Below are 22,872 nucleotides of genomic sequence, written 5' to 3' on the forward strand. Positions count from 1 at the left end.
CTCAGTGGATGCTGGGCTAGTGCTCTACCACCTGAGCTACCCCTCACATTCTTGTTTTTTAAACACCACTCTCGTTCAGATTCTATTAGCAACATCGGGAGGTACTCATCATTAACCTTACTGCATAGTAGGGGAGACAAGAAATGAAGAACTTGCTAGCAAGAGGCGGCACTGGGATCTGAAAACCTTTATGTCCAACCCAGTCCCTGGGGTGTTTGCCAAATCAACTACTCTTGACTATTTAACAGCATTTTATTATTATATGTTTATTTAAAATAAATTTTTACATTTATTTAGTGTACACATGTGTGTGTGTATGTGAGTGTGTATACATGTATATGGGACCCTGCATGCCACAGTGCATGTGTGGAGGTCAAAAGACAACTGAGGGAGTTGGTTTTCTCCTTCAACCATGTGGTTCCTGGGACTCGAACTCAGGTCAGCAGGCATGGTGGCAGTTACCTTTACCAGTGGAGCCATCCTGCTACTATATTTAACAACATTTAAACTTTATTTCTTCTACGAATGAGATAAAACAATACCAAACCAATAGTAAATAAAGCTTAATAAATATTCCCCCAAATAATAACATCTAAAATAATTAATTATGTGGCTTTGGCCTCTTAGCAAAGGGTCTAAGGGAGCAGACTTGATGCCTGTTTTGGGGGTGACAGGTGAAGTCTGTTACCTCAGCCCTTAGGAGGCTTAGGAGGGAGGCTCACAAATTTGAGGCCAATCTGGGTTATCAAGCCATTCAGGTCAGTGTAGGTTATATTCCCTGTTTCTAAAAGACAGAGAAAGAGAGATAAATAGAGATAGACAGACAGACATGTATTATAAGTAATAAAATAACATATGGGTCTGTCTTAGTATTTAGCTGTCAACTTGTCATAGCCTAGAATCAGTTCAAAAATCTCAGCTGAGGAACTATCATTACCAGATTGGTTGGAGGGTGTGTCTGTGAGGGATTTTCTTAACTGAGGGCCTAGTCCAATGTGGATGGACCATCTTTAGTCAGTGATCCCGGGTGTGTAAGAAAGCTAGCTGAGCACAAGTCCTGGAATAAGCAAGCTGGAGAAAGCATTCCTCCACATTTCCTGATTCTTCCAGCTTCCTGCCTTGAGCTCCTTCCTGCCTTCCCTCAGTGATGGGCTGACCTGGCAGGGTAAACCGAATAAGCTCTTTGCTCCTGTAAGTTGCTTTGGATCAGAACTAAACTAGAACAGACGGTGCCATATCCCTGTTTAACGGCCCCCACCAGATCCCACGACTACAGAAAGGTCTTACTCCTTAGCAAAGAAGCTGAGATGCATCAGCACATCTTGATCCAACTTGTCCAGCTGTGTTCCTCATTTATGCGTTCTACATCAACCAGACTACTTACAATTTTCTGAAGACACTCCACTTTTTTGCAATTCTATAGATGGTCATGCTGATGCTAAGTTGCTGTTTTTTTATTTGGATATGTGTGTGTCTGGGTATATGCACGTACACCATGTATGTGCAGGCTGGAAGAAGGCACTGAGTTACGAGGGTCGTGAGATGTAACGGGGATGCTGGGAACGGAAGCCAGGCCCTCTGCAAGGACAGCAAGTGCTCTTCTAAGACACTCTTCAGGCCCTATTGCCACTTCTTAAATTCTAAGCCAAATGTGACACAAGGTCAGTCATCCATGACAGACTCCTGCCATGCCTGGCTCTTAAAAGCACCTCACTGAAGAAATGTCCCTCTCACAAACTGACAGGGTGGTGGTGGGCACTGTTATAATAAATTAGCATCTCTTGGGGTGGGGAGTTAGCTCAGTGGTAAGCATGTTTGCCTAGCATATGTGAGGCCCTCCCACCCTGCAAAAATAAGTATATAAACTAAATCAGCATCCTATAGGAAGAAGACACCATCTTCACTGAAAGCAAATGGTGTTCCTTCATGGAAGTTAGGCGTCAACACCTAGTGGGTACCAGTAAGTGTACACCACCTTCATTCCTACAAAGAGCATACCATGCGCTCTCCTGCCCTGCAGATACTTGCCTAGGTATCCTACCAAGGAAAGAGGACTTGTAACCCTTAGCTATATCTGTTTGGAAAGCCACTGGGTTCTTTCTCCTTTAGACTAGAAAATCAACTCGGAGATATTTTTCAAGGAAGGAGATAACACGAGAGGGATGTGGGATCCCAGAACCATACCTTGGGGTTTCCTCCACCTTCTTTGGCTGCATACAGCATCTGCAGGGCAGACTCTGCGAGTGTCTTGGTCTGGTCCAGCACTGTCATCTGTTGTTGATGGTCCAGCATCTTGGAGGCGACACCAACTGCAGCTAAGATCAAGGGCTCGAAGTAGCTTGCCAGCTGTGTCACCTTTCAAGAAAGAAAAATTCCAGATGCATCATATAAGTTTAGGTCTCCTTTTGGAGAGGATCCCTGGGTAAGAAGGGGATTTGGAGCAAGGATGAGATGACTCATAGAGAAAGGCAATTTGGCTACAGTTTGCCTTCAAAAATACCCGCTATTTAACAATCTATTGCTTGGGTTTTCTTCCTTTGAGGAATTTTCCCTCTCCTCTCCATATATGGTAAGAAGCCCATTCTGGGATTTAGAGGTAGACACCAGACTTAGACCCTGTTTTAGAAATTGTCAGTTTTATAAGGAAACACTGTTAAGAATAAAAGACATCTCACAGATTCAAAAGGGAACGAGAATAGAGAGGGAGACGGTGGTGAGGTGGGGTGAGATGAAGAGAATCTGTGGGGCTTTTCAGTAGGCAGTCCAGCTGGCATCGCCACCAAGTACTGGACCAAACCTCAGCAATGGAATAAAAGCAAAATGATTTCACCACTGTCTAACTGCTTGGTTTGGGTCAACCTGAGAAAATAAAAAAAAAAAAAAACCTTGTCAAGGGGCTGGGAATGTAGCTCAGTGGTAGATTACTAATGTGTGAGGGATCCTGGGTATATCACCAGTGCTCAAACCAAACCAAACCAAACCAAACCAAACCTAACCAAACCAAACCAAACCACCAAACCAAACCAAACCAAACCAAAAAAACTCTACAACCAAAAGAACAAAAGCAAAACTAATTAAGACAGCTACCTACTGCCCTAGGACAGACTTCCTTGCAGACCATGCTACATACTTGCAATATCTTTTATATGTATGCATGCTATACATTTGGGTCCCCTAGAACCACATGTCACACATATTTATGAGGTGCATCCCTTGTGCACTTGTTAAATGTTTCCCATCCAATTCCTTAGTCGATTCCCCCCAGTTGGAAGAGGCAGATCCAGATGAAGAGCAGCTGAGGCACAAGTGTGGGCTGTACGCTGCAGCTCTGCAGCTGGGTGGGGGCTGGGCTCACTTCACAGCTTGGCTCTAGGCTGCTACCCTCTCCTCACTGCCACCTTCCACGCTTTAATTTGCATTCTCGTTCTGCTGCACTCAGACCTGAGAAGTTCATCGCGTGGTATCTGTTTCCTGTTTGGTGACATGTTCGAAGTCTGAGGGTGATAGAGCGACACCCCTCTATTTAGCAGCTAAAGGACCGTATTTTTCATATTTGGCTCCATATATTCCCACTCTAATGAGACAAACCAGCACCGATGGCTAGTCTAAGTGCTCATTTTGTGCAGTCGGTGACTATTGCTAAGATTCCCATTGAGGGTATTCCTATGTAAATCTTTAGCCTGTGGCTCCATCAAGGCTTTCTTCCCCACTGTGTTGTGGTATATAGGCAGAGAGAGAGCACTTCACACAAGCAGACACTGGGCCCCAAAGAAGGCAAGGGTTGGGGCATTACAAGGACAAGCCCAAGTGTGAGTAGCAGTGTCCAAAAAAACAATAGTCATTGCTGCTAACAGCGAGACGGGACTCCTGGCCAGCAGTAAGAATACTTGGCTCTGTTACTCTCATCAGGTTATCTTACAGAGACATGTGAATGTGGCTGCAGATGACCTACCATGCCTTTACGCACTTTTGTGTCTGTCTGCACACATATATGTGGGTACACATGGAGGCCAGAGACTGATATCTAATATTTTTCCTTAATTGCTCTCCCCTTTGTTTTATTTGTGTGTGAGGTGTGTGTGCATGTGTGTGATTGGGTCCGTATGACCATGTCCACATGTGAAAGCCCAGAAGATGTCTAGTGTCTTCCTTAACCAGTCTCTGCCTTATTCCCTTGAGATAGGGTTTCTCACTGAATCTACAGATCACCATTTTGGCTAGGCAAGCTCACAGGAGCTGCCTGTCTGCTCCACCACACTGGGGCTAAAGGAACATAGAGCATTGTTTAGCTTTTTACAAGGGTGCTAGAGATTCAAACTCAGGTCTTCATGTTTGCACAGTGAGCACTCTTCTTCACCGAGCCATCTGCCCATTGATCTTAATTTTTGAGGCAGGATCTCTCACTGAACTTGGAGCTTGCAGGTCTGGGTACAATGGCTGGCCTGTGAGCCAGAGACCTGCCTTTCTCTGCCTCCTCTGGGTTGTATTACAGGTGTGTACTACTGACTCTAGCTATGTGGGTGCTGGGGATCTGAACTCTGGTTCTCATGCTCAGGTAGCAAGAATTTACCTGAGACGCATCCCCAAACCTCTCTGAGTGCATCTTAGAGCCCCATGAAGACCAGGCGGGAAGTCTGCAGGCAGGCAGGTGGATCTGGCTCCCTGCTGCTTGCTTTGTCCAGATGTGGAGATCTCTTCCACATCTGGAGGTCCCAACCTGAGCAAGCACAGGCAACCCTGTACACTGGCACTGGACTTGTCCCTTCCCAGAAATGACACTGGGTTCATCACTAAAGGTAACAGGGCACTGTGGTGATTTGAATGAGGAACAGGTTCCTATGTTGGTGGCACTCTGAAGACGGAGTCTTGCTATAGGAAGTGAGACACTGGGGCTGGCTTTGGGGTTTCATGGCCTGGCCCCACTTTCTGTTCTTTCTGTCTGCTTCTTGTGTGCTAATAAAACATGATCTCCCTGCTCCTGGACTGCCAGGCTGGCCTTACATTCCGGCTGTCAGGAGCCTTCGCTGCCCTGACAGACGCTATCCATCTGGAACTTGAAGTCAAAAAAACCCTTACTTCCCCAGGTTGCTTTTGGTCAGGGCTTTTTATCGCAGCACCCGAAAAGAAACTAATGCAGGAACTGATGGGTCCCTGAGAACTCAAAACTTACAGCCAAAATGTTGAATGCATTAGAATCCTACTTGTTCTCTAGGCTTATTTGATTAGGAATTAACTTTACTAATGCAGATGTAACGAGTTGTTACATAGTTGGGAAAGTGAAACAAACTAACAAAGCTAGGACCCAGCATCCTCTGGGAGGTGAGCAGGGTCATCATGAATAATGATAGTCCTAGCATTGGGTACTTTGGATTGGGACCTTCCTTGCTTTTATCTTCTTAAGAATTTTACACAGATTTCTTCACATACTGTGCTGCAGATTGTTCATCTGTAACTGGGATTGGTGACAGCACCAGGCTCACGGGCACAGTGAGGGAGACTGAATCAAAGCACAGGAAACACTGGCCACAGGCTTCTGGCAATAATGACACCCCGCCTCCCTACACACACACACACACACACACACACACACACACACACACACACACACACACACACACACACACACACACCCCAGCTCTCTCTTAGCAGGATTCCCTGCTTGCACATTACCTTATGTCCTAGCTGGGCAGCTTCTCCTCGAGCTGCTGTGGCAATGGGATCAATAAGATGCCCGATTTCCTGGACCACTGAGGTCAGCTGCTCCTGCAGGGCCTGATAGAGAATCGCCAAGGTCATTATTCTGAAAAGCCATTTATGAAGGACAGGGGACCTGTATAAAACCAGAATGTCTGGATGCTCCCCTGATCTTGCATTCCCTGACTCGCCTTGCTCCCCAGGGTGAGATCCTTTATCCTGCCTCAGATGAACGATGAGGCAAGTCTGAGGGATGTGTTTCTCACTGGCTTCATTCCCACAAGCCCTGGCAACGGATGCTGGTAGGAGCTCCATGGTAGCCTATATAGCTCCATTACTGGGAATGGGGAATAGTTGTAGTTTTCAAGAAGGAGAGACAACTTGGTCCAAATGGAGACAGCTCACTGGGGACCAAGAGAGCATCCAGGACATAGTGCTCTCAGAAGTTAAAGAGGAGGGCAAGGACAATGTGAACACGTGATTTGACCTCTGACAGTGTCTCTGACGGTGCCTCATGAAGATACCAGGTGGGCTACGTGCAGAGCCTGTCAGACTCTGCTCACTGTCCATGGTGACTTGTAGGCAAATATTGAAAATGATACTCTTAAGGGATTACTTATCAGACCTGAGATGGTTTAACCTGTCTGCTCCAAAGAAATGAGTTCAGGCTCTTAAGAGACAGGAAAGGAAAGCCAGACTCTGCTGGGAGGGTGGGGGATGGGTGATGAGTTATTCAAAGCTGGAGATTAACTGGAAGCAGGAAAGATCCCACCTGTTTCTCAAAATCATATTAGGACCTGTACTGGAGAAGTTCAGGGTTAATAGATAAAGGCACTGGGCATCTTAGAGACGTACCACCCATATGTCATCTAATAAAATGACAATATCCTTCCTGCACTTCCTGCCACAGAGCCATGATGCACTTGAACAGGAGGGCTTTGGGCAAAGTTCACTTTGGGAAAGAAAAGGTTTAACAGGCAAGCTTGAAAGCAAAACAGAAAAGAGCTAGAGAGATGGGGGGCAGGCAGAGAGAAGCCTCCCTAGAGTCCAAAGGCCTTACTTAGCTAATTATTTATTATCATCACACGCTTAATGTGATTATGGGCAAGAATGCCAGAGAATCCCTTTGGTGTTGTATGATAGATGGTTTGTTAAATACATTATTGTACAGTGAAGGTCCTTGGATGTAAAGGGGGTACATTTTTTTACTGGGAGGGCAGAGGAAATAGTTTAGAAGGGATGGAGGGGGCAATTTTGGGGTGGTGGTCATGGATTTTTGGGGGGCAGTGTCTATGTAGCCCTGGCTGTCCTTGAACTCATAGAGTTCCAACTGCTTCTGCCTGCTGAGTGCTGGGAATAAAGGTGGGCACCACCAGGCCTGGCTTCTGGACATGGGGGCTACTTAAAGGTTGCGGTCTGATGACAGTTCATCAACACACACCCTTAATGAGTGTTCACTGTATGTCCACCTTCAAGAACAGGCTTAAAACAGTGATTCTAGTGGTTCACATGGTTACAATGCTTAGTCCTGTTCCTCAATTCCTGGAATTGTGTGTGTGTGTGTGTGTGTGTGTGAAGCCGAAGTAGCTTTATTAAGTAGTTTTTATTAATACAGATAGCTCTATTAATGAAGATTAAAAATGCTTAGCTCTAGGTCCACTGCTCAGGTAACAGGGGAAGCTTTTTATGCCTAAATTCTACGGCATCAAGGTAATCACACCATTTATGCAAACCAAATGTCTTCTGAATAATGGGTACTGCGCTCTTAGTAGGGAAATAAGTATGGATTGTGAACTTCGCATGGATATCAAGAAAGACATCAAGAAGGCTGGGGAGACACTCAGGGGATAAAGTGGATGCTCTACAAGAATGAGGACCTGAGTGTCCACAGCCCAAGTATAGGAAGGGGGATAAGGTGGAGACAGGGAGATCCTGAGGGCTCCCTGGCCAGTCAGCCTAGTGAAGGTGAGCTCCAGGTTCTAGAGAGGCCCTGATGTCTCAATAAAATAAAATAAAATAAAATAAAGAGGAGCAATTGAGGTTTCCAGTTCCACATGGGTTAGAACTCCTACACACATGTGCACACATATGTATAACACTTAGAGAGGAAGGATAAGATGCTAAGCCACCCCCAAACACACACTTATGAAATAAAGAATACCTCAGGGCACAATTCTTTATCTCTGGATGGATCAAAAGCACTAAAGTTTAGTAGCAAACTTGCCCAAAAAAGTGCAAAGACAAAATGTGGCCAAAGAGAAGCGTTCAAGTTTTGCATACCCAGGCCTGTTCCACTGATGCATGCAACTGAACACAGCAGTCAACCTTAAGACACAGAATTACCCAGCACTGATCCTTTTCCTGCAAACTTCAGCCTCATTGAACATTCTTCAGTTGGCATGCTCTTTCCCATGCCCTCTTTGCCTTCTGAGCACTTGCCCTACTTCCTCCCGACATCCCCAGGGGTGGGCTGTCCATCATCACACTCCAGTGGAGCTCTTAAGGTAGATGACAGAGCCCTTGCCTACCTCCACAGAGATGTCGTCCCTCGTGGCCAGGCTCTGGCTGACTGCCGCCAGCGAGGCCTGCTCAATGTCCCTGATGCACCGGTTGATGCCATCGATGGAGTAGTCGCATTCCCTCTGCCCAGGGGCTTTGTCCCTGAAATGGGCAGAATAAAGCAAACAAGAGTTTGTAAGGCTTAAAACATGTCACACAGCCCCTGCACGGGTGGACCAGGAGCCTCTGTCCCCTTTCTACATGATCAACTTCATTAGGCAGTGTGTCTCTGAGGATCGCTCAGCAAAGCCTGGTATAGAGCCCATACGTTTCTCCATTAACACTTGTCCCTGACAGAGCTCTGCTTCTAGCAGGAGGAACGGAATCGTGCCCTTCCTCTCAGGCTAATACAAAGGAAATAATTGGCACTTGGGTGCTTCCTTCACTTTAAACATTAAAGTAAAAAAGTGCTTGTGTATGTATATATATATATATATATATATATATATATATATGTATCTATGTGGTGTGTGTGTAAGTGTGTTGTATATGTCCATTTGTGTATGCATGCCTGCAGACACCAGCACATGGAGACTGTAAGAGGAAGTCAAGGGTCCGACTTGAACACTTTCTGTGTTAGTTCCTTAAGACAGGGTCTCTCTCTGAACCTGGGGCCAGTGTGGCAACCAGCAATCCCCATCAGTCCTCATGCATTTGTCTCCCACAGTTCTGGAGTACAAGCAAACAGCGTGCTTTTCATACAGAGCTAGGTACTCGAACTCAGGCCCTCCTGCTTCCGCGGCAAGCATCTTTCCACCGAGCCATCTCTCCAGCCACCGGAAATAAAGTGCAGCACCACTTACAGTGCAAACACACGAGGCGTTCTACACTGCACGCTACACATAAACTCAAGGGCTGCAGTAAGAGTTCAAGCAGCCAGAGGAGTTTTCCTCACTGTAATACATTAAGGGAAAGTTCAATTATGGCCTTGAGCTTCAGAAACAATTAAGAAGCAAAATAGTGTAACTGAGAAAACAAACACATTCCGTGTTATAGGATATTAATTTTGGTCAATTTGAGAAATGTTATTTTCTCAGCCTTTGGGTATTACTAAGAAGGTCAGGATACCTGGAGTTGGTGCTATAGAATATTCCTTTTGTTTTGTTATCAGACTAAGAGACCTTGAACAGCAGAGCTCTCCAATCCCCTATGAGCTGCTGATCCAGTGTGATGGTGAGGGGGCTGGGACTGGAGCCGTGGGTGATCATAAGAAATTCCCTAAGCTCTCTTGCCCAAACTTCAGAGTAGTTAAAATGGAAACAATGATAAGATGTACTGTAAAATGTGATGATCAGAAAAGGTAACATAGGTAAAATATTCGGAATAATATCTGGTTTTAATAGGGGCTTAGATTTGCTGTTATTGTGGCCAGCACTACCATGGGTCTCAGAGATAAGAAAGAGAGGACTGCAACTTTCTCAGGTTGTCTTTTCTGTTACTGTGCTGAAACCTCCCAGGGAGGAAAGAAAAGTTACTTCACCTTACAGGTCCATCTTTAAGGGAAGCCAGGGCAGAAGCTCAATACAGGAACTTAAAGGCATGAACTGAAGCAGAGACCACGGAACAATGCTGCTCCCTGGCTTGCTCAGCTACCTTTCTTAGAAAGCCCGGAGCCATTTGCCCAGGAATGGCACAGCCGCAGTGGGCTAGACTCTCTTACGTCAATCATCAATAAAGAAAATGCCACAGACACCCATGGGCCTTATGATGGAGTCAACTCCCCAGCTGAAGTTCCTTCTTCCCAGGTGACTTTAGCTTGTGTGAAGTTGTTAGCCAAGATGAGCCATGACAATAACGGCCAGCGTTACCCGATGGGCGCAGTCCCCTCCTACTCTATTCAGAGGCAGGCTGGGAGCTCTTCTCTAGATGAGAAACTGACCTGATGGAGGTGATGAGACTCTTAATGGAGTCCGACACAGTGTGCGAATGTCCAGCCAGCACAGACCAGGTGGGTGGATCTTTGGGATTGATGGCCAGAGAGCGTGCGGTGCGGATGAGGTACGATGAGCTCTCCAGCATGGTCTTGGCTGAGACCAAGATTGGTTCCTGTGCCTGGGAGCCCTGAGATCAACCAACAGAGAAGTGAAAGCTGAGTGTGCAGAGGCCAGTAAGCTGGACCCTAGGGAGCCTTATTCTTTATGCCAGAACTTCTATCCGGGAAGCTAGCTAATAGAAAGGATCTCGATTGGGGCAACGTGGGCCCAGGCTTGATCCTTAAATAATACATATTTCTTTTCTTAAGTAAAAACATTTGAGTATGACACACTTCATGAAAGAATCAGCCACAATCTCAGACACAGAGCTCACTCTTCTCAATATCAAGCTATTATTTCTCAATATCAAGCTATTATTTCTTAAAAGATAGACATTCACTGAGCTTAGTAACTGTGCCTCAAGCACCATCCATAGTAATGCAGTGTGGCCATGTACTGTGTACATAACACACTACTTAGTACTGCAAAATACTGGGCTTACTACATTGTTAGTCCACAGGGCGCTGACAGGAGGCCTTTTGGAGCTTTATCTCTCCGTGTTCATTCTACTTGGCAGGGAATTAGCCAAGGACTCTAAGGTGATGATTGCTGCAGATTCCCCTACCTCAGAGCTGATCTGGGCGGGAACACTGACAAACTCAGGGTTTGATGCAAACGCTGTCAGGTTCTCCACAGCTTCAATCAAGGGGGTGGTAGCAATACGGCACTTATTGCGGTTGTCTTCAGAGAAATCCCCATCCAGGGCCTAATGCGAAAGAAACGGAGATTTCATCCCACTAAGAAACAAGTACCATTGCTAAGCCACAGCCATCACCTCCCAGTGAGGGAGGGCAGTTCAGCGGGAAACTCCTCCTCAACAAGCGAGCAACAACTGGGGCGATCGGTCCCTGCCGCCAACCTGAGAGACCCAAGTAGCCATCCTGACACTCTAGACACGCAGCTCACAGGAGAGCAGTCCTGCCATCAGCCCACTCATTCTTCTCCCTCTTCAGCCATGATGTCACACCTGGCTGCCAAGCCACTTTCTCTTCCATTTCTGAGATGGATCCTCTTGGAATCCTCTCCACTGAATCCCTTCCCTCACAAATGACCAAGATCCTTTACCTGGTGCGACACTTCTGACCAGTCAATCTTTCCTCCTTTGCTCCCTTCGTTCCTCTTCCTCTTCTCCCTCCCTCCCTCCCTCCCTCCCTCCCTCCCTCCCTCCCTCCCTCCCTCCCTCCCTCCGTCCCTCCCTCCCTCCCTCCTTCCCTCCCCCTTTTTTTGTTTCTGGGAATGAAAACCAGAGTCTACCTCTGAGCTAAATCTCTAATCCCTCACACTTCCAACTTTCCTAAATTTTACATCTAAGGCTATCCCCTGCAAGACCATCATCTTAGAAAAAAGAGAATGGAATCCAATGTGAAGGAATAGACTACAGACCTACTCAACTAAATGGGCAATTCCTAACACACACACACACACACACACACACACACACACACACACACACACCATGGTCTATCTAGTTAAGGAGGTCCCACGAAAGACTACCTCTTGTACAATTCCATTCATGAAAATACAAAAACAGGTGAAACTAACTGGGGTGTTAGAAGCTGGGTGACACTCTGGAGGAGCCGGGACAGAAGGTACACAAAGTCAGGGCAGAGGTGACTTCTGGGTGCTGGTCAGGTCCTATTTCTCAGTCTAGCTATTGTTACTCAGGGTGTTCACTGAGCTCTAGACATGACGTGTTTCTCCTCTACACGTTCCATGCCTCATCTTTATTTAATTAGCAGCAGACAACATGAGATGACTGAGAGGTAAGTCATGTTGTGGACTCATGGCCAGCTCGGTGAGGATCCAGGATTAGGCCAGGGACACACATCAAGCTGCCTTACAAAGGGTTCACAGCTGAGGTCAAGGTTCTCGGACCTCGGGCTCCACTTCTTCAAGAACAAAACAGTCAAAACAGTCTGGGAAGCAGCGACACCACCCCATCTTCCACAGGGAGAAGGCAGTTGTGCTCGCAGAAGAATGCAAATTTTCTTGTTAAATGACCAATTAAACTTTTAATTTAATCCTTATGAGCAATATCTAAAAGCCTACTTAGACAATTAGTGAACAAACAAACCAGAGGCACTGGCATTATCCTAGCAGCTGGGTCTGAGGTGGGAGGGAGCTGCTCCTCTGTAAGGCAAGAGGAGGCAGGCACTGTAGGTCCAAAGGCTACTTCCGAATAACAGCGGCATTCCAGCCAGGCCTTGGCAGCTTGGGATAATAATTACATAGCCACAATGCTAATATTTTCAGAGGCATTCCCATGAGCCCGCTCACTTACCATCCTCAGTAATTAGGGTGTCTGGCTTCCCTCACCCAACAAACCCTGACCCTATTCTCACCTCCTAGACTCAACCGTTCTTCTAGGCCCACTGGAGAGCTTAACTAAGGCCTCTTAGATCTTGCTCACATGCACGGCCCTACCTCTGATTGCCCTCCTGGACTGGCTAAATGCTGGATCGACAGTGCTGACCCTGGCAACACAGAAAAGGGTGGCCTCGGAGTGCTGGCCTCACTGTGCCAGCCACACAATAGTCTCCTTGAGGGCGGGTGCTGCCAAGCCTCAGAGCAAGCCAGGAATACCAGTAGGAGGTTTGGTGGCAGCCACTGGCAGGTGCCTGGTACAAATGAATGAAGCAAGAAGGTTGTCATAGCCAACTGTGGAGTCCCAGGAGTCTGGGCACCAGTCCCATTGCCTGGGTTCCAAAATGGCATGGTTTCCTTTCTTCCCTCGCCTTTTCAAACTCAGGCCCACCCTTTGCTACCTCCTCCTCTGGACCAGGTCATCAACCCACATCTGGCCTTGCCCAAACCGAAAAGATGACTCCTTGAGGTGAATCTGAAGGGACAGTTCTCAGGGGTACAACCTCAAAACGTGAGCCAATGGGATGCCAGGAGGATTTCCCCTTTGGCTCAGCACAGATCCTAAAAGCCACATCTCACTGCTATCGTACAGGGCACTGACTAACATGGGCTACGAGAGAAACCTGCACCACCCGCCTTCCTTGGCTTTCAAAAGGGAAAAGCTATTTCCTCAAAGGGAGGCGTTCGGCACCAGAAAGGACGGGCCTGGAAAGCTATTATTTCATTTCTAAATTTTGCTTCCACTGGGTATGATGGAGCCAACCTGAGTAAAGTGGACACTCAAGTCAGCCTAACAGTGAAATGCCGAGCAGCCAGAAAGGCATCCGTGTGCCCATTCTGTAGTCCAGAGTGTCGCCTTAAGTCACCAAAGGGGTCAATTCACTTGGTTGCAAATTCAAAACCATTGGGGAAACAGCATTAACTACCCCTGAGCCCTAACTCCTCCTGTGTCTTCAGCCTAACCTCATAGGCAGGGAAAAACATTCAAGGGCTTAAGGGCTAGAGAGGGCCTTAAAGATCACCAAATAGTCACCTGCTTTTCCCAATAGCTAGCACCTGGAGAAACGACACAATTTGCTCGGGCCACTCTGTTACTTGCGGTCAGGTCTCAAACCATGACCTGAGACTTCCACTTTCTTCTTTCCTACAGACCTTAGGCAACAACAAAGGCAGCAAGGCCAAAGCCGTCCCAGAGAGTTTCCCACCACAATCTGAAGAACTCTGCGTTACCAGTCCAAACATAAGGATGACCAAGAAAATATACTTACAGCCAAGTCAAATTCGATTAGAGAGAGCTGGATCAGGTGTCTGCGGCCCTCGCTGGAAATGCCTAATTGCCAAAATCTGAGCACGCACTCTGTGGTGAGTGACAGACCAAACTTCAACGTCCCAGCAAAACGAAAGCTGGGATTGCATAATTTCTACTTGGCACTCAAACCTGAGTGGCTGCACATTTAAAATAACATTCAATTCCACACATCTGATTCAAGGCTAGGTAACAAGCATAATGGAGAGAAACCCAGCCAGAGTCCTCCTTGCAACTCACCCGGCACTGAGAGCCCTCCCTGGTAGGAGACAGACCGAAGCGGGTTCTTGCCGGGCTATGCTTGGGGCGTCTAAGGAATGCCATCAGCAGCGATCTAAGGTCCCAGTGGTATGCTGTTTGCTCCCTTCATTGCTGGAAGGGTGTGGCAGCTGGGCTTACGTATGGGCACAGCCTCACGGTACAAATCAAGCACACGCTAAGGAGTCTAAGGCAGCAAACATTATAGCTGTGACACTGCTGTCTGGACTAGTCAGGAAATTAAGGATCCGCTTTTCACAGGATACCTAACCGTTCCTTCGAATAGGAAATCCATTCAGTACAGAGCAGGGGGCACCAAGGAAGTGACCTCTGCCATTTTCTTATTAGTGAGTGAAAGGCAATGCTCCAGGACTGACCAAAAAACCCTGCCACACGGTGGAAATTGAAAACCCTGGCCACATTTTGACAGGCTGGGGCAATAGGTTCATTTTTGTTCCCCTCATATTGACGCCGGTGTGCAGCGATACTCATGGGAAACGGGCTTTATGTGCCCCACATTATAATCACCGGCTCTCCTCCTCTGAGGCTTCCCATGGGCCTATCTTCTGGACCATCACAAGAGCTTATTTGCTGCAGGGAATTGCGGAGGGGTTGACACTGTGAGGAGAATGTAAAAAAGATTCGATCTTAACAGACAGACCAGAATTTACAACCAAGGAGGCTGCAAGAGAGAGAGGCAGCAGGAGAGAGAGACAGCAGGAGAGAGAGGGAGAGAGAAAGAGAGAGAGGCTGCAGGAGAGAGAGGCTGCAGGAAAGGGAGGCTGCAGGAGAGAGAGGCAGCAGGAGAGAGAGAGGCTGTAGGAGAGAGAGGCAGCAGGAGAGAGAGGGGCTGCAGGAGAGAGGGGCTGCAGGAGAGAGAGAGGCTGTAGGAGAGAGAGGCAGCAGGAGAGAGAGGGGCTGCAGGAGAGAGGGGCTGCTGGAGAGAGAGGGGCTGCAGGAGAGAGAGAGGCTGCTGGAGAGAGAGGGGCTGCAGGAGAGAGAGGCAGCAGGAGAGAGAGACAGCAGGAGAGAGAGACAGCAGGAGAGAGAGGGAGAGAGAGAGAGAGAGAGAGAGAGAGAGAGAGAGAGAGAGAGAGAGAGAGAAAGAGAGAGAGGCTGCAGGAGAGAGAGGCTGCAGGAAAGGGAGGCTGCAGGGGAGAGAGGCAGCAGGAGAGAGAGAGGCTGCAGGAGAGAGGGGCAGCAGGAGAGAGAGGGGCTGCAGGGGAGAGAGGCAGCAGGAGAGAGGCTGCAGGAGAGAGGGGCTGCAGGAGAGAGAGAGGGTGCAGGAGAGAGAGGGGCTGCTGGAGAGAGAGGGGCTGCAGGAGAGAGAGAGGCTGCAGGAGGGAGAGGGGCTGCAGGAGAGAGGGGCTACAGGAGAGAGAGAGGCTGCAGGAGAGAGAGGCAGCAGAAGGGAGAAGTTGCAGGAGAGGGAGGCTGCAAGAGTTTCTGAAGTCTTCCCTCCCCTAACTTTTAACTAAGAACAGTTAATTATACAGCAAGCAACAGTGACATCACAGCTTTTAACTGCATTGTCCTTTCCATCCCCAACCCCCACACTCGTGCTCTGTAAACACAAGCAGGGCTTTTTCCCCAGGCTGAGGGATGAGTTCATTGCCTCTGTTCCAGGGAGCCCAACTGCATGCCAGGACTGAGAACAGGGGCTCTGGAGCTTGGACTTGAATTCTCATCTGTCATTTCCTGGCTGGTTTACCTAGGCAATTATTTCACCTCTCTGTGCTCCGGTTCCCCATCAGCAAAATGGGCATGATAAACATAGCCTATATGTGTGGATGAAATGAGTGATATACACAAAGCATAAAATACATATTTAAAAACATAGGCTTGTTAATTGCTAATGTCATGGACTGTGATGGCCAGGGAGATGAGCTACCACAAGACTCCCAGAAAAACACCAGGACACTGGATTTAATTTGTTTATTCATTTTCTATCTAGTTTCTTGTTGTCTTCAAACACACAGGGCTTTTGTGTGTTTTTAAAATGACTCTTTGTTAAAATAGCTACGGAACTGCTGACTGGGCTAACTGGCCCGGCTCTCAACAGTCATCCTCCAGCTGTTCCAGGCCGGATGGATGCTCTTTCTCTTGGCCTCTGCAAAGCTCACTGTGTGACTGACTTCTCCATGGGATCAGACAGTGATTTTTGCAGAAAAAAAATAAGGTCAAGTTACAGTAAGGTTGTAGACTCTTACTGAAGTCAGGCTGGGAGTGTCATCCAGCGATAGAGCAAGTGTCAGGTCCCAAAGAAACCTGGAACTGTGGTGTCCATCCGCATACCAAAGGGGACAAAGGCTTTCAGGCTCGCTCAGCACCTGTGGCACCTCTCAGCTCTTCTCACCATAGCCCCCTGCCCTAAACTTCCTTAGCTCTGAAACCCAGAGAGTGCGCTTCCCTTCCCCCAGCTTCTCTTTATCTATAACCCTGCCAATTCAGCAATGCTTTTCTCAGTTCTTCTCTTGGTCCTCGGCTCCCCTCTTGGTCCAGCTGCCTCTCTCATTCTCCTCACTCTCTCTCCCTTCTTCCTCCCACGGCCCCCATTCGGTCTGGACTCTTCCAGATGCCTCTGGCTGTGCTCTCTTTCATATCGACAATAAAAACTGTTTCCTCAATCAAATCTTGGAGCGGTCATGTCCTCATTTACCTAGCGCGCACAAAGCCACTGGTCTGACGCCCAGCACCACCCCAAATCATAAACAAACAAACAATCCTTTTCCCTTTAGCAGTGCAAGGTTCACAGAGGACTGGCAGCATGCTGCTTATAACAATGTCTTTGAAGGCTAGGGAGGGGATTGGGAAGATACTGGATGTTTGTGTTATGCTGTCCAGGTTTTGGCTGTTTCCCCACAAGATCACTGCCTGATATGTGTATTGGCCTGGTTTAGAGGTCCCTACCTACAAAGACCACTGCCTGACCAACTCAGTTTCCTAATTGAGAGGGAGCCCTGCCTCCCTGACACCTCAACTACTCAAGGACTTACACACAAAGATGATTACTTTGGAAAGACAGAGTGCTCTATCTTAAAAAAAAAAAAAAGTTGGTGCCCCAAAGGGGGAGGAGAAATACCTAAACATTTATAAACAGCATGGATGTCATAGGGAATATTTAAGCAATTATGTATGTGTACACATGTTAGTATGTGTCAGTATGGGCATCAATACACCACAGTGCACATGAGATGAGAGGTCAGTTCTTTCTAGGCGTGTGCATGTGTGGAGGTGAGAGGTCAGTTCTAGGTGTGTGCACGTGTGGAGGTGAGAGGTCAATTCTAGGCGTGTGCATGTGTGGAGGCAAGAGGTCAGTTCTAGGTTTGGGATTCCCCCTCCTGAGCTGTTTCTTGAGACACAATCTCTTTTACGTTTTGCCAGTATACATACCAACCAGGTTAGCTGGCCTGTGAGTTCCCATCTTGCTGTAGGGGTGCTGGGAATACAGACGTGCACTAACGTATCAGGCTTTGACATGGGTTGCAGAGATGTGATCACAGGTCCTCGTGTTTGTATGGCAAGCATGGGCTATCTCTTTAGCTCCAAAGTGATTTTTAATAATGCAGTTGTTTTATAATGTCCCTTTCTCTTCCACATCATCCTTCGGTTCTAAAGTCTCCGGCAATAATGGCACAACCTTCTACTCAACCACTCAGGACCACACCAAGTACACAGAGTTTATGGACACACAGGCTGTACCCACACACAGCACTAAGAGAGGCCCCTAGTTTCAGGCCCTAAGCTCCTAGCGACAGAATTAGGAGGTGAATGGGTTTTCCTGGTGGATGATTTCTGATCAGTAAGCAAGCCCTCCCCACTCATGATGTCAAGGATGTCTTACAACTCCTGTATCTGAGGAGACAGAGCTTCAGCCTGGTTCCTTTCCCAGCTCTGTACAGGGATCAATTCAATGACCTACCTTGATGGTCTTGACTAGGTTGGCCGTGCTGTTGGCAACCTCCTTGGCAGACTGGACAAAGTGCCGCTTGGCCACAGGGTTGGCCGTCTTGGATGAGGCGATGCGGCAGGCGTTGCATAAGGCTGAGGTGTGCTTGGCAACAATCGTGGCAGCCGACAGAACCTACAAAGCATGGAGCTAGCTTGGAAGTAGGCACCACACATTCTGGTGCAGAGAAGCCTGGGTTTCTCTGCGACTCTCATGTCTAGAATCTGGGCAGTGTCTGTCTAGCTCTGTTGCCCCTAAAGTCACCCCGAGGAAAGGAAGAGCAAGAAACATGAAGCAAGAGAGAATGAAAATAGAAAAGGGAAGGGGTGCTGTAGCAGGGGTGTGCTGGCCCCAGTCTTAATGGGGATACGGTCAGCTAGTCTTTGGAAGCCCCAGAGTCCAGGCCCCAGGCCAAGACCTAAGACACCTGACTTAAAGTTTTCCAGCAGGCACATTAAATTGAGTAGAAAAACAAGGGAAACTAATTTAAGTAATACAGTTTATATATAGTTTACCACAATCAATTTACAAATAGCAATATGATATTATAAGTGTTTGCTCATACCAAGTCTTTGAAATTAGCATGCATCAGATACTCACAGGCCATCACTATTTTTCTAGTGATGAATAGCAACATTTTGCTAGTGGCCAACTCCTTGGAGAACACACATTTACATGGATACATTAAGCATCAAGATGCACTTTTCTCTCCTCCCCCTGGGGGGAGCTGTAGGCAGCGACTTGGAGTCTGTGGACCATCTATCAACTCCACCCCTATCCTCAGCTCAGATACTCTCTTGAAGCCACAGACTTCCCTTGGCAAGGCAAGGGCTCAGGGGCATTTGATTGTGTAAGCTCTTGTACTGCCCTACGAATGCTGGCCTAAGTTCACAGTAGGCATGCCACGCGCAAGGCTGCCCATGGTACCCCACAGCACCCAGCCCTCTTTCTTTTCAGTGTATACTGCTTTCTATGTAACCAGATCTCCATGACACCACGGAATGTGACACACACACTATCTGCTCCTCAAATGTTTCTGTGGCTCCTTTCTGACCTCAACTCTGAGGCTTGCCTCAGTGCCACCATCTCTGAAGTGACCTGAGGACACTTGCCACACTTACCCTGACACCTCCCTGTCCTCCTGTCCTGCTTAGTGTTTATTGTTGACTCGACACAACCCAGAGTCATCTAGGAAAAAGGGGACCTCAACTGAAGAACTTCCTCAGCCAGACCGGCCTGTGGCTGTGTCTTTGAGAGAGTGTCTGAATTGATACTTGGTCTGTGAAGGCCCAGCCAATCTGGGGACAGCACCCATCTCTAGGCAGGTCTGTCTGGGCTTTATAAGACAGCAAGTTGAGCATAAGCCACTGTGTGAGCTAGTAAACAGTATCTGTCTATGGTTTCTACCTGAGTTCCTGCCACAACATTTCCTCAAGGATGGTAGCTGGAATAAGTCCTTTCTTCCCCCAAGTTGTTTTTCTTCAGAGTGTTTTAGCCCAGCCCCAGAAACTAGAACAATCCTTTATCTTGCCATCATAGCCCAATCCAGCTGCCCAATGGAGTGAGACCCAAAGGGGACAAAGGTCGGGTCTCACTTATACAGACCTCTTAGTGCTAAGCAGAGAACAAGCTGTCTATAGACAGCCATGAAGCTCCTCATGACTCCTGTTGGGTTTTTTTCACTCTGTAGCATCCCAGAGCCCTATATGCAAGCGTTTGGACATTACTTTCCTGGTCATTGTGATGGTTAGCTCATCCGTCAACCTGACACAGCCTACAGTCACCTGGCAAGAGTCTCGGTGGGCATGCCTGTGGGGACTGTCTTGATGGCCTTAACTGATGTTGGGAAATGGGAGGAACCATTCCCTGGGGTCAGGTCCTGAACTCTAAGAAAGCAAGCTGAGTGGACGCATGTATACTCTTGGCTCTTGAGTGTGGTGTGACATAACTAGCTGCTGGAAGTTCCTGCTTCGACTTCCCTTCAATGATGGACTGAAACCCGGAAATGGAAGGTAGATAGTCATTCTCCCCCCTAAGTTGCTGTTTGTTGGGGCATGTCATCACAGCAACAGAAACGGAGTGAGGGCATTATCTGCACAGCTGCGGTTATCTGGGACTGTGAGCTCTGAAAACACAGGATTCCCTGCTCACCTGCCCATTTCCCACCGCCCACACAGAGACGCCTAAGAGATCACATGATCCATCGTCATTACCCAGTTACCTGCGATGGGCTGCTGCCAGGGTCCACCAGGTTCTGGCATGCCATCTGGATCGCCTGGTTAGCCCTGGCAAACTGGATGGGGTCCACCAGGCCTTGGTGGCCTGCCTGGCTGTTAGGATCAGAGATGCCAACCAGGTACGCAGCCTGGAAAAAGAAAAGCAAAAGCACACCTCAGGCTCCACACCTCTTCCATGAGCCCATGGGAGACAATGGTACACAGTGTACACAATGGTCCACAGTGCACACAATGGTCCGTGGTGTACACAATGGGTCTGTGATGTACTCGCAGCTGGCAAGCTCAGATGCTCCTCAGCACAAACTGCACAAAGTAAGCCCATTTCTCTCACCAATGAGGGCATGGTGACAGACTGGCCTATGATGGTTTGACGCACTGTCAAGATTTTGCTACAGGCATCAGAGAACAAAGCCTCCTTGTTCTTAAGGAAAAGGCTTTGAGACGTTCTTCTGTAGGGCATAGATGTGGACAGATGTAGCCCGCACAGCTTCTGGCAGCCATCTTCTGACCATGAGAATACTTGCCTTGAAAGCCGGTGTAGACTGACAAAGGGAGCTTCTGAGACAGACGGTCCCAGGGCCTTTGCTACCCAAAGGTTTCCCCAACACAGAGCTTAACAAAGTCCTTGTTTAGGTCACTCTTTCCAATAGCAGTTAGCATCTTAGCCGAGGCAACGGAGTGAGAAGAATGAGGTTACTCAGAAAACGAAATGATGTGGGATTCCCCTCTGTATGCTGTGAATATGTTTTATCACTATTGGTTAATAAAGAAGCTTCTTTTGGCCTATGGCAGGGCAGAATAGAGTTAGGTGGGAAAACTAAACTGGATGCAGGGAGAAAAAAGGCAGAGTCAGAGACTCCACGTAGCTGCTGAAGAAGAAAGACACCACCGGAACCTTACTGGTAGGCCACAGCCTCATGGTGATACACAGACGGATAGAAATGGATTAATTTAAGAGGAGATAGCTAGAAATACGCCTGAGTCATCAGTCCAATGGTGCTGTAATTAATATAACGTTTGTGTAATTATTCAGGTGTGGGCGGCTGGGAAACCAACGTGTGGTCTCCACTCACAAGAAAATGAAACTAAACAAACCAAAACTCCAAACACAACAAGATAGCATTTGGCTCCCAACAGGCCACTCCCAGAAAAGGCTGCTGCTTTGGGTTCCCTTTGGCTGCGCCGGGAACTAGCGAATAGAAGATGAGCTTGTCTAGTCTGAGGGGACCTCTGCATGCTGCATCTGCAGTACTCATGGGGGCTCACTGTCCTCCCCACTCCTGCATGGAAGTACTGGCTGCTAGTCTGTACATATGCCCCTCCCAAACCAAGCCACCAGCTTTCCCACGGTTCCTGTGTCAGAGCTTGGGGAGCTGCAGCAGGTATCCTTAAGGGGTCTGTGCTATGTCCTAGGGCACAAGCTGGAAAGAAGGGATGGACAGGGGACTGGCTCTCACCTGGGCCGCTGCCTCAGTCAATCCACAGAGAGCCTTGGATGCAATCCCCACACATTCCCCAAAGGCAGGGAGGTCCCCAGTCTTGGCATTCTGTGAAATTCCTGCCATTGACTCGCCCAGAACCTGCAAAACAACAACCGGTCATCGAGCTTTTATTCCAATCCAAGGCTACAAGAGTTGCAGTCTTTAATACTCAAGGGTACTTAATTTAAAGCATTTGTCATCTTTGCCTTTACTGTGCCCAAGAGAGATTCAAGAGAATTATATCATTTCTGTTCAATGAAGATAAATACATAATGAAAGTATAAACCTTGCATCCAAAGGTTATTGGTATCTCCAGGAGGTACAGTCAGTACACACAGATGACCAGGAAGAATCTATATAAAGTTTCTCACGGACACATGGCCCAATCTGACAACTACTTACTTCCAAGAGCATAAAAATCACACTTAGGGAGCTGGACTTGAAGTTCTAGCCAGAAAATAGAAGACATACTGTTCCCGGCATGATTAATTTATCAACTGAAAATTTACATAGAATTGTGTTAAAGTTATTTCCTAAATATTTTAAGTAGTTAGACTTATTGAAAAGCACTGGCGCATTCTTTCTTTGGCCTCATAACAACCGATAAGGATTTTGAGTCAGTGTGCGACTCAGGGAGGTCTTATGTCCTCTAAAGATCATGTAGAAGGTCTCATGGGCAGAGCAGAGCATCTCTCCTCAGTCTGGTGTCCTGTCCTCTGTGGGTTTTGGCTTGTGCCAGGAGGAGAGTTTGTACTCTCCAGGGCCATGGATGATGGAGTAGAAAGTGTTCACCCTTGGGTGAGAGATGGCTTTGTCAAGTCTCAAATGTGATACAGGGCTCTTCCTGAGACAACAAGCCACTTGGGAGAGGAAGCAAAATAAACTACTATAATTTCTTATCTACAAAATAATTGAGTTTACACAAAGATGTGCAGACTTTCTACAGCAGTTCAGCCTCCAGGATAAACAACACACGACTGGATTCCCAGGG

General features: G+C 47.6%; 1 protein-coding gene across 3 annotated transcripts in view; it reads right to left on the reverse strand.

Moving 5' to 3' along the window:
• Nucleotides 1-22,872, reverse strand: part of Tln2 (talin 2) — a 426,737-nt gene that overhangs the window by 68,224 nt on the left and 335,641 nt on the right. For all 3 annotated transcript variants that reach the window (XM_038322053.2, XM_038322054.2, XM_038322055.2), the window contains 8 exons: nucleotides 21,858-21,980; nucleotides 20,385-20,528; nucleotides 18,137-18,298; nucleotides 10,852-10,992; nucleotides 10,133-10,314; nucleotides 8,223-8,355; nucleotides 5,671-5,772; nucleotides 2,185-2,355 (listed from right to left, as the gene is read on the reverse strand). In XM_038322053.2, the coding sequence (XP_038177981.1) occupies nucleotides 2,185-2,355; nucleotides 5,671-5,772; nucleotides 8,223-8,355; nucleotides 10,133-10,314; nucleotides 10,852-10,992; nucleotides 18,137-18,298; nucleotides 20,385-20,528; nucleotides 21,858-21,980 (1,158 nt within the window). The remainder of the gene's footprint in view (nucleotides 1-2,184; nucleotides 2,356-5,670; nucleotides 5,773-8,222; nucleotides 8,356-10,132; nucleotides 10,315-10,851; nucleotides 10,993-18,136; nucleotides 18,299-20,384; nucleotides 20,529-21,857; nucleotides 21,981-22,872) is intronic.

Source organism: Arvicola amphibius, chromosome 3 (genome assembly GCF_903992535.2).
Source record: "Arvicola amphibius chromosome 3, mArvAmp1.2, whole genome shotgun sequence".
NCBI lineage: Eukaryota > Metazoa > Chordata > Mammalia > Rodentia > Cricetidae > Arvicola > Arvicola amphibius.